Source organism: Kogia breviceps, chromosome 2 (assembly GCF_026419965.1).
Source record: "Kogia breviceps isolate mKogBre1 chromosome 2, mKogBre1 haplotype 1, whole genome shotgun sequence".
In the NCBI taxonomy this organism is placed as follows: domain Eukaryota; kingdom Metazoa; phylum Chordata; class Mammalia; order Artiodactyla; family Physeteridae; genus Kogia; species Kogia breviceps.
In genome coordinates this window covers 29,310,476-29,322,158 of record NC_081311.1, presented here as the reverse complement: position 1 = coordinate 29,322,158, position 11,683 = coordinate 29,310,476, and the positions used below count along the sequence as shown (strand labels likewise).

At 43.6% G+C, this 11,683-nt stretch overlaps 1 protein-coding gene across 5 annotated transcripts in view; it reads left to right on the top strand.

Annotated features, from left to right (window-relative positions):
• The first annotated feature begins 1,408 nt into the window (after nucleotides 1-1,408).
• The window catches only part of CNNM1 (cyclin and CBS domain divalent metal cation transport mediator 1), a 55,735-nt gene continuing 45,460 nt past the window's right edge, over nucleotides 1,409-11,683 (top strand). For all 5 annotated transcript variants that reach the window (XM_067024887.1, XM_059054695.2, XM_067024886.1 and 2 more), the window contains exon 1: nucleotides 1,409-4,453. In XM_067024887.1, coding sequence (XP_066880988.1) covers nucleotides 2,890-4,453 — 1,564 coding nt within the window. In that variant the 5' untranslated portion in view covers nucleotides 1,409-2,889. The remainder of the gene's footprint in view (nucleotides 4,454-11,683) is intronic.

The window sequence follows — 11,683 nt, the reverse complement described above, 5'->3', positions numbered from 1 at the left end:
ATATATCCAATAAAATTGGATATTAAAAATTATGTTTATGAAAGAATTTTATTACATTAGGTAAAATGTTCTTGATATGTTACGTGACAGAAGCAGACTAAACTTGTATGCATAATATGTATTCATTTATATATGCATGTGTGTGTTTCTCAGTTATCTATGTAGAAGATAAAAAAGGAAATGTGTCAAAATATTAAGTGTTTATCTCTGGTTGGTGGCATTATAGTTTATTTTTATGTAAGCTTTTCTGCATTAAAACTTTATTTTCAATGGGAATGTAATACTTTATATCAGAAATTTAGGTTTTTAAATTTCTAACTGAATATTTTTGAAAACTTCTGTTTTGGTACAGATCAACCCTGTGGAGTGAGGGAGCATCAACCTAGAGTCCAAAGAAGTTTTACCAGTCATTTCACCTGGTCTGTAAAATGGTTATTATTATATCTACTTTACAGGGCTCTGTGTGTGTGTGTATGAACCAATAGATTTCATATCCCTTTGTAACTCTAAAGCTTGTTAAAGGTGTTAGGTTGATAAAGATCCTTTATCATCCTTGATAAAGGATGGTTAAGTCCTGTGACCAAAAAGGTGGGAGAACCCTTAGGATAACAGGTACCTTTGTGCTGAGGAGCTTAGGCTGAGAGAGGAGAGAGATCTAAGTGTCAGGACAAAAGTGAGAATGTTTTTTTGCCAATACTTAACAGAAGCAATCACATGCCTGACACCTCTTCGCTCTTTCCCCTACATTTCTAATAAATGCCTCAATGTTCCCTCTCTAGATTAAACCTTCCTTCCGTCTCTTAAGCAGCCCATGCAAGAGGCAGCTTGTAGTGCACAAGATCTGGTGTATTTTAAGGCAGTGGCAGGTTTGTTTCACACTCCCGTCAGAAAGTGTGAAAGGCAGCCTATGTGAGCAGCAACCCACTAAGGCCTGTTTAGTCTCAAACTAGGAAGGGGCTATTTCCACTCTGGATGATAAGAGTTTGTTATGAAAAGAAGGTAACTTTTAGCTGGGACCATTTGTATTGAGCTTTATCCTTTGCAAGTCTTTCTCAGTCAATATCTTTGGAGTTCTATGAAAAATAAGATTTCACATATGATTTTTTAAAAAATTAGAGCTGTCAAAGGTAGTATGCCTAATTATTGTTATTTTTATATTAAAAAAAATAATACAGGGACTTCCCTGGCGGTCCAGTGGTTAAGACTCTGCGCTTCCAAGGCAGGCGGCACAGGTTCCATCCTTGGTCGGGGAACTAAGACCCCACGTGCCACATCCCACATGCGGCGTGGCCAAAAAATAAAAATAAATAAATAAATAAAATAAAATTATTTTTAAAAGTAATACAGACCTGTGGTAAATTTACCCAAGAGAAATGAAAATATATATTCACACAAAAACCTGCACACAAACATTTATAGCAGCTTTATTCATAATTGCCAAAAACTGGAAATAACTCAAAAATTCTTTAACTGGTAAAGGGATAAACTGTGATATATCCATGTAGTAGAATACTACCCAGCCATAAAAAGGAATGAACTATTGATAAACACAACATGGATGACTGTCAAATGCATATTGCTAACTTAAGTAAGGGAAGCTAGAGCCAAAAGGTTGCATATTGTATTATTCCATTAATACGACATTCTGGAAAAGGAAAACTGTAGGAGAGAACAAATCAATAGCTGCCAGAGGATGAAATGGGGGGAGAGCTGGCCACAAACAGACAGAAAGAGGGAATATTGGAGAATGATGGCACTATTTTGGATTGTGATAGTTACATGAATATTTGTCAAAACTCATAGTATGCCAGGAAGTGAATTTTACTATATAAATTTCTTAAATAAAGGCATAAAAGTAAAAATAAAGTAACAGGCCCATGGTAAGTTCAGACAATACAAGGAATTCAGTAAAATGTCTCCCTCCTAGCTCTTTATGGTGATAGAACAGTTCTGCATTTTGATTTCAGCGATGATTATATAAATCTATACATGTAGTAAAATGAGACAAAACTATACACACGCATTATACCAATGCCAATTTCCTGCTTTTGGCATTGTACAATAGGCCCGCTCCCCAGAGGTGAACACTACTACAGATTTCTTGTGTATCCTCTGCATGTTAAATCTAATATTTTATATATGTATATATGTACATATACATTTATACTGACATACTTTTAATACAAACAGTAGCATATTATACACACTGTTCTGCACCTTGATATTTTGCAGCTATTACTTTGGAGATATTTCCATATCACAAACACATGGATCCACATCATTATTTTTTTCTGCTGCATAGTATTCCATCGCACAGTGGTATCATAACTTAATTCAACAGTTTCTTATTAATGGATATTTGGATCTTAACAAGGAATTTAACCTAAGTAATTTGTAAATTATTAAAACATGAAAGGTCAGCTGGAGTTGAGACCAAACACAGATTCAGGACTCGTCTCCAGAATATCTTTTGACCAGAAGAGGGAATGCAAGAGACAGGAGGAGAGGCAAAATGCTGGGAAATTTCCCTGGCCAATGGTGAAGTGGCAGGACCAGATGGGAAATTCTTCCCAGTAGGGGTTCGCCGAGGGGCGCCCTACTTCTGGAATAGGAGGCTGTGCTTAAAGACAAGCCTTCCTGAGGCTGCAACTCTGCCCTATCCAAGTGCGTCGGGGTCACGCACCGTGCAGTGATGCGTGACCATCTCCAGCCTCCCGCCGGGACCCACTGCCCGGGCAGGGTCTGAACCCCCACCGCCTCCAGCTCACGCGCGCAGGGCTGCGTACACGTGGTGACCTGCCTGGGGCCGGGTTCCCGGCTCCGGCTCCTCCTCCCTCCAGCTCGCGTTAGGCTTTCTGCAGTATCACGTGCAGCCACGCCGGGTGCAGGATGGCGGCTGCGGCAGCAGCGGTGGGTGTCAGGATCCGAGACTGCTGCAGCAGGGGCGCTGTGCTCCTGCTCTTCTTTTCCCTGTCCCCTCGGCCCCCGGCCGCCGCCGCCTGGCTGCTGGGCCTGCGGCCCGAGGACACCGCTGGAGGCCGCGTGTCCCTGGAGGGGGGCACCCTGCGCGCCGCCGAAGGCACCAGCTTCCTCCTACGCGTCTATTTCCAGCCCGGGCCCGCGGCGCCCGTGGAGCCGATGCCCACACCCACCCTTTCCCCAGGGGAGAACGGCACCAGCGACTGGGCTCCACGGCTCGTGTTTATCGAGGAGCCTCCGGGCGGGAGCGGCGCGGCGCCGAGCGTTGTCCCCATGCGCCCCCCGGGGTCGCAGCGCTGCCGCGAGCAGAGCGACTGGGCATCGGACGTGGAGGTCCTGGGGCCCCTGCGCCCCGGAGGCGTGGCGGGCTCAGCTCTAGTCCAGGTGCGGGTGCGGGAACTGCGTAAGGGCGAGGCAGAGCGAGGCGGCACGAGCGGTGGCGGGAAGCTCTTCTCTCTGTGCGCCTGGGACGGTCGCGCCTGGCACCACCACGGCGCCGCCGGCGGCTTCCTGCTGCGCGTACGCCCGCGGCTCTATGGCCCGGGCGGGGACCTGCTGCCCCCCGCGTGGCTGCGGGCGCTCGGAGCGCTCCTGCTGCTCGCCCTGTCCGCTCTGTTTAGCGGCCTGCGCCTGAGCCTGCTCTCGCTGGACCCGGTGGAGTTACGGGTGCTAAGGAACAGCGGCTCGGCCACCGAGCAGGAGCAGGCGCGCCGAGTGCAGGCCGTGCGCGGCAGGGGCACCCATCTGCTCTGCACTCTGCTCCTGGGCCAAGCCGGAGCCAACGCGGCCCTGGCGGGCTGGCTGTACGCCTCGCTGCCGCCGGGCGTCGGGGGCACCGGGGAAGACTACGGCGACGCGGGGACTCATTTTCCGTGGCTGCCGGCGCTCGTGTGCACCGGCGCCGTGTTCCTGGGCGCAGAGATCTGCCCCTACTCGGTGTGTTCGCGGCACGGGCTGGCCATCGCCTCCCACAGCGTGTGCCTGACCCGGCTCCTGATGGCGGCCGCTTTCCCCGTGTGCTACCCGCTGAGCCGCCTGCTGGACTGGGCGCTGCGCCAGGAGATCAGCACGTTCTACACGCGCGAGAAGCTGCTGGAGACGCTGCGGGCCGCGGATCCTTACAGCGACCTGGTGAAAGAGGAGCTCAACATTATCCAGGGCGCCCTGGAGCTGCGCACCAAGGTAGTGGAAGAGGTGCTGACCCCTCTTGGGGATTGCTTCATGCTGCGCTCCGACGCTGTGCTGGATTTCGCCACTGTCTCCGAGATCCTGCGCAGCGGCTACACTCGCATCCCCGTGTACGAGGGCGACCAGAGGCACAACATTGTGGACATTCTGTTTGTCAAGGACTTGGCCTTCGTGGACCCCGACGACTGCACGCCGCTTCTCACGGTCACCCGCTTCTACAACCGGCCCCTGCACTGCGTCTTCAATGATACCCGGCTGGACACGGTGCTGGAGGAGTTTAAGAAAGGTGAGCATGTGGTCTAATCTCCTCCCTCAACTCCTACCCCCTTATAAAGGATTACCCTCTCATAAACACGTGAGGCTTCAGGTACCCAAAGCAGCTTCTCTCCTATGGTACCAAAAACTCAAGGAAGGCCCTACCTCATAGCTCCCTGGGTCTTTTCATTTCACTTCTCCCTACCTTCCTTGAGACTGATTGAGTCCCTGCCTCTCCCCGTTTACTTGGCTCACAGGATGCACCGCATTCCTCATTCATTGCATTCCAGTATTTTTTCAGGGCCTACCAGTTGCCGGGTATTGTGCAGATAGGACTCAGGAGATAGCCCTTGGATGGCACTGCATAGCTCCGCATTGCAGGAGGTACCTCTAAGGGTTCCCATAACAGGCAGTCTTTGCTTCCTCTCTGGGTGGGAAGCTCACCATTTCCAATTCCAGAGCAAACTCCATTGCTGGACAGCTCCAGCTGCTGAAAATGTATTTCCTACAAGGAGCAGAAGTTTATGTCTCCAGAGCTTCTCTGTGGGTCCTAGTTCTGCCCTTTGAATCACATAGAATAAGCCCCAGACACCTTAGCCATTCTTCCCCCATATTCATCTTTCCATCAACTATGTCTTGGGCACACATCAAGTACCCAGGTTGGAGATTAAAAGTTGAACAAGGCAGTGAGGTCCTTGTACTTCTGGGAACTCTGGTCCCATGAAGTAAGGTAGATCTAGACCTGAGGAAATATTCTGGTAAAGGGAATCACTAAAAAACCTGCGTATCCAAATGAATGGAGTTTCCTTCAGAGTGGTCACATCCTCTGCCCTTGACGTCATGCCTATAACATGTTTACTCCATTTCTGAGGTTTGCCTTTGGAAACTGTCTTCTGAGGTTGAGAACAATTCACTCCAGAAAAATCAGCCTGAACACATTAGGGTTGATCCTCTTGAAATTACACAGTTTGACTGGTACCCCTAGTAGCCAGAGTTGACCCAGAAGGACCCTTGGTTGTTTTTGAAAATCAAATCTACCTTCCAGAGTCACAGTTGAGAGTGTTCAGAAAACTATCTCACAGACCCTGAAAGCAATTCCAGAAATGAGTTGAGAACAGTGATATGGTTAGAATAAGTGTAGAACCTCCCAGAATAACTATTTTGAAAGAGGCATTCATCTGTACTTATGAGTTGGCATGTTTATTGAAAACAAAACAAAGCAAAAAATTAATCCCCTGACTTTAGGATCAGGTTTCAAATGTAGCTTCCCTGTGGCTAGCAGGAATCTCATTTGACTATGTGTTTTTGATACATTTTTATGTTTGTCAAAAATTCAGTCTCATTTCATTATCAGCACAGGTACTCTTTGTATATAAAGACTTTGCATACAGAGAGAAATCTGAGGTCTTCCTCCTGCCACAATATTTTTAGACAAGTGAAATTGTGTTAAATATCAAAAAGTAACCTGAGAAAGGGGAAAAAGTCAAAAAGCTACTTTCAGTCTCAGATTTGGACAGAGAACAGCCTTATGCTTTGTGTTGATATCATGAGAAGAGGAAGGAAATGTATATATACTGCAGCTGTTTTAGCCCAGTCTGGGCTACTGTCTTACCCTCTTCTGTCCGTCTCCCCCCAGTCCTTCCATGACTCATTCCCATTGCATTCAGAGGTTCATCCATACACTTTTAGCATTTTTCTTACATTTTGTGTACCCTACAGAAGGGAGTCTTGGTTCTGGGCATAAAAGCTGTGAAAATCTATATTAGTTTGCTAGGGTTGCCATAACAAAATACCATAGACTGAGTGGCTGAACCAACAGAAATTGCTTTTCTCACAGTTCTGGAGGCTGAAAGTCCATGACCAAGGTGTTGGCCGGTTTGGTTTCTTCTGAAGCCACTCTCCTTGGCTTGCAGATGGCTCTGCCTTCTTGCTGTGTCCTTACGTGGTTGCCCCTCAGTGTGTATGTGCTCAGTCCTGGAGTCTCTCTGTATTTGAATCTCTTCTTATAAGGACACCAGTCAGATTGGATTAAGGCTTACCCTATCAGCCCCTTTTTAATTTAACCACCTCTTACACGTGATAGCTAAGATAGAGTTCACTGTCACACGCTGCCCCACAAGATTTTTTTTTTTATTGAGGTATAGTTGATATACAATATTATATAAGTTTTAGGTGTACAACCTAGTGATTCACAATTTTTAAGGGTTACATTCCATTTATAGTTATTGTAAAATATTGGCTATATTTCTTGTGTTGTACTATATATCCTTGTAGTTTGTTTTATACATAGCAGTTTATACCTCTTAGTCACCTACCCCTATTGGGCCCTCTCCCCCTTCCCTCTCCCCACCGGTAACCACCAGTTTGTTCTCCATCTCTGTGAGTCTGTTTCTTTTTGTTATATTCACTAGTTTGTTTTATTTTTTAGATTCCACATATAAGTGATATGCAGCATTTGTTTTTCTCTGCCATACAACATTTTTAATGAAATTCCTGGGAACTCATTCATTCATTCATTTAGTACTTACTGGCACCTATATAGTGCTAAGCAACAGGGGAAACAATAAGAGTGCCCTGAGAAAATTAACAGTCTACAAGGGTGGACAGTGTTAGAATAAAGGCAGTCTTCTGAAGCAGAAATTGTGTCTTACTAACCTCTGTATCTCCAGCACCTTGCACTGTGCCTCGCATGTAGTAGGCTGCTGGAAAAAGTCACTATTGATCAGAAATGAGTCCTGTTGCAGAATTTCTAAATCTGGTCTAAAAAAAGGCACATTAATGTTCTGTCAGTAAGTGGTTAGTTTGCAATTAGGTAGATCCCTAAAAAGAAGCAGGCCATTACACCACCCCAAGAGATTTCCATGCCCCTGTAGAGCCTTGCTCTTTCCTCAAAGTGTGGTCTGCAAGCCAGCAGCATGGGCCTCACTTGGGACCTTTTTAGAAATGCAGATTTTCACGCCTCACTCTAAATCCACTGAATAAAAATCTGCATTTTAGCAAGCCCTCAAGTGGCTCATGTGTACATTAAATTTTCAGAAGCATTGTCTTCAGAGAACCTTATTAACAATGATTGGTAGATTAACTTAGAATAGAATAAATACAAGGTATAATTATCAAGGTAGGTGTTCTCTGTCTCCAAGCCATATAATACGGTGGTCATTTTCTATAAGAGTTATGTTTGCATAATAGGTTAGGAGAGGAAAGCTGAGTCGAATTACTTTTCTTTACCTTTAAAAATAACGTTTTAAGCAAGTGGTAATAGTCCTTCCATTTCCCTCACTTCCTTGCACTTCAAGTAACTTAACCACCTAAACAAACCCCTTAAGAGGTAGGAGAGGAAAATGGTAATTTTAATAGGAACAATGGTTAACATTAATTGAGCAACAGCCCTGCCAGGCACAACGCCAAACCCTTTACATACTCAGAACAACCCTCCTGGGGAGGTATTATTACTTCCATTTTACAGATGAAGAAACTAAAGCTCAGATTGATTACATGGCTTGCTCAACTTTCCACAGATAATAACTGACTGAATTGTGATTTGAACCAGATCACAGGACCCCAAAGCCTGTTCTTTTTTCCACCACGCCAGTCTTATTCCATCTCCCATCCCCAAACTCCTGCCACCCAAACGGTTCAAAGCTGTCCTTTCACCTTGACTTGCTGCCCATGACTTGCTACCCTTCAGTTTCTGCAGGTTGGAAATGTAGCTTTTTATAATTACAATAATGGCTAACATGCATATTGCATTTTACAAAACATTTCTACCTACCTCTCTTATTCTTAAAACAACTCTGCAGGTATAGGTGAGGACCATAAGAACCAGAAGCGTTGCTTGTACTGCCTAAGATCATCACTCACCTGGTATATTCCAAGGCCCAGATTCAAGTCCCAGTCTTGTGATTCCAAAGCTCTCATCCATATGGGATTTTATATATATATTTCTTATGAGCTCCAGGTCTTTAGAAGTAGGGGAAAAGGAAAGCAAGCATGCTAGCTTTACAAAAAGGAACAATATTTCTCCCCACCTGACTGTGAGTTCCTTGAGGGCAGAGAATGAATCTTACTTACTTTGTATACTCAGGACAAACACAGTGACCTTGATGACTAGAGGATGAATAAATATTTATTGAACAGTGATCTTAAATAGCTAATTTCAATTGTATTTCTATGTTTGAGTGAGGTGAACCTTAAGTACAGGATAATTAGTGTTGTTCCATTGACCATAATCAATCTTCCTCTTCCCAGTTTACCTACCCCAATTAGTGGCACACCTGCGCCCCCAGTCTACCAAGGGAGAAACCTCTCCTTCACTCCCCACCCTCATCCTACTAATCACTGTCTTAGTCTTTTAAGGCTGCCACAACAAAATATCAGACTGAATGGCTTAAACAACAGAAATTAATTTTCCCACTGTTCTGGAGGCTAGAAGTCCAAGATCAAGATTCCAGCTGATTTGGTTTCTGATGAGAGCTCTCTTACTGGCTTGCAGACAGCTAGCTACCTTCTCACTGTGTCCTCATGTGGCCTTTCCTTGGTGCACAAGCACAGAGAGAGAGAGAAACAGCTCCAGTCTCTCTTCTTCTTATAAAACTACCAATCCTTTTGGATTAGGGCCCCACCCTTGTTATCTCATTTAATTTTAGAGGCCCACTGGGGGTTAGGGCTTCAACATATCAATTTGGAGAGGGGAAAGGACACAAATATTCAGTCCGTAATAATCTCCGAAGTCGGCCAAATATTTGGAACAAAGTCTGCAAAAAATTTGCCAATATTGCGTATTTCTTGTACCGATACATAACTTAGTCTGCTATTTCTTCCACTTAGGTTATTCATTAATTTTATTCAGCAAATAGTTACCTACCTATTGTGTAGGCACAGTGGAGAACACCACCAATAGGGCCCCTGTCTGAATGGAGCTTTCATTCTAATACAGGAGACAGAAATTAAACAAATGAGATAGAAATTAAGAGCATAAGCTTTGGTACCAGACTGCTCTGGTTGCATCCTGGCCTTGGACAAGTTATTTAACTCTTTTTTGCTTCATTAGTTGTAAAATAAGGGTAATAATAGTATTTACTCATAGGGTTGTTTGAAATATTAAGACAATATTGCATAATACTGCTTATTTAGTAACTGTCATATAATAAATGCTAAATAAATATTAGCTTTCATTATTAAATATAAACACAAATCTGTTACATACTCATTTGTGCAAATGCCTCCTGAGAAGTTCTACTTCCTCCAGTTTTTTTCACCCTCAAATCCATCCTCTCCAGTGCCAATAAATAATCCCTGGTGTCATCATCCCCTGCTTCAAACACTTCTGCCTGCAGGATAAAGTCTAAGCTGTGCGGTCATGACCTGCTCCCCGCCCTCCCCTGCAGATTCTTCACTCATCACTACCACAGCTTTATGCTCCAGCAATGCCGAACTCTGTAGCCACACTGTGTTATTTCTTGCCTTTGTCCCTTTATTCATGCTGTCCTCTCTGTCAGGAATATACATTACCTGACTAATCCCTAGTCTAGCCCCTCCTTTAACATCAGCACAGGGGCCACCTTCTCTGCGAAACTTCTCCTATAAACCCCAGTTCTGGCCAACTCAATTGTTCAATATCTCTATTATTGAACTAACAGGCTGTATTAGTATGTGTTGGAAAGTGCTGCCCATCCATATAATGAGCACCTGGAGGACAGAGGCTGTCCTATCTACCTTTGTAGCTGTAGCCCATAACAATGGGTATAACACAGTACGTTTTCAATAAATCTTTGTTGAATGACTGAATGAATGACTGGAAGGGGTTAAACTTTAATATAATAGAAGGGATCTGCAGAGCTCTAGTAAATGAATCATTCATTATCTCCAGCCCAGTCATTTTGGACCATGCAGAAGGACAAAGTCAAATTTTAAATGTTAGAAGAAAAGTGTTATGTATTATCTTTCTTTAGTTCTTTAGGAAACAATTACTTAGCCCTTTTCAAAGCACTGTGCTAAGAGTTGGGTGTATGAGATACAGTCCCTGCTCCCAAAGAGCTTTCAGCCTAATGGGAGAATAGCTTTCCCCTTTATAAAGTTAGAAGGCAGGCTGGACTCACCTTTCCCCCTAACTTCCAACAATGTTACATTTTGCAAGTCATAGCTCAGCCTATAAGAATTTGGATAAGACAGACTGGTACCTAAATCATTAAAGCAAACGTGCAATAATAGAAATACTAACATGCAATGAGAACATGGAGAAGAGAGAAATTATGATAGGGTTATTTTGCTTTTATAAAATTTATACTAAAGTTTATAAATTTCTATATTTATTCATTATAGAAAATTGAAAAATATAGAACAAAGTATGAAAATCACCTGAAGATAATCATCCCACTGTCCTGAAATAATAACTTTTAATGCTCTGTTATTTTAAAAATATATTGCATGTGGGCTTCCCTGGTGGCGCAGTGGTTGAGAATCCGCCTGCCGATGCAGGGGACACGGGTTCGTGCCCTGGTCCGGGAAGATCCCACATGCCGCAGAGCGGCTGGGCCCGTGAGCCATGGCCACTGAGCCTGCGCGTCCGGAGCCTATGCTCCGCAACGGGAGAGGCCACAACAGTGAGAGGCCTGCATACTGCAAAAAAAATATATATATATATATTGCATGCAATAACAAACCTTAATCAAATTCTTAAACAGAAAAAAAAAAACCCTATGGTCTTGCCTTCTTCCACAAATCAAATATCCTATTCTAATCCTCAGAGGGATTTTTTTTTTAAGATGTTTTTGATGTGGACCACTTTTTCAGTCAGTGTTTTGCTTTATCCCTCCAAATTCCGGTGTGAGCTATTTTAGCAGAAAGTCATCCCACAGCTTAATTCTATAAAAAGCTGCCAAAACATTAGTGCTCCATTCTTTGTCTTCTACAAAAGAAAATAAAAAGTTATTTCACTCAAAGTTATATTTCACTGGTATAATTAGATGTAATATGCTTTAAAATGTGTTAAACATTGCTAAATAATAATTAGTAAAATTTAGAATGAAATGTTTACCTTCTAAACAATAATTAGAATAAACGGTAAGCAAAGCATAGTCCATCATGTTCCCCTACAGGGAGGAAGAACAAAAGGAAACAAGGAAAAGTGAAAAACAATAAATTATACAGGTTCTAACATTGCTGGTTTATATTTCTTCCTTTACAATTTTTCATTATGATTGTTGTAATTTTGTTATGCAATATTTGTTTTTTTCTTAGCCTGGCAATAGAAATACCAGGT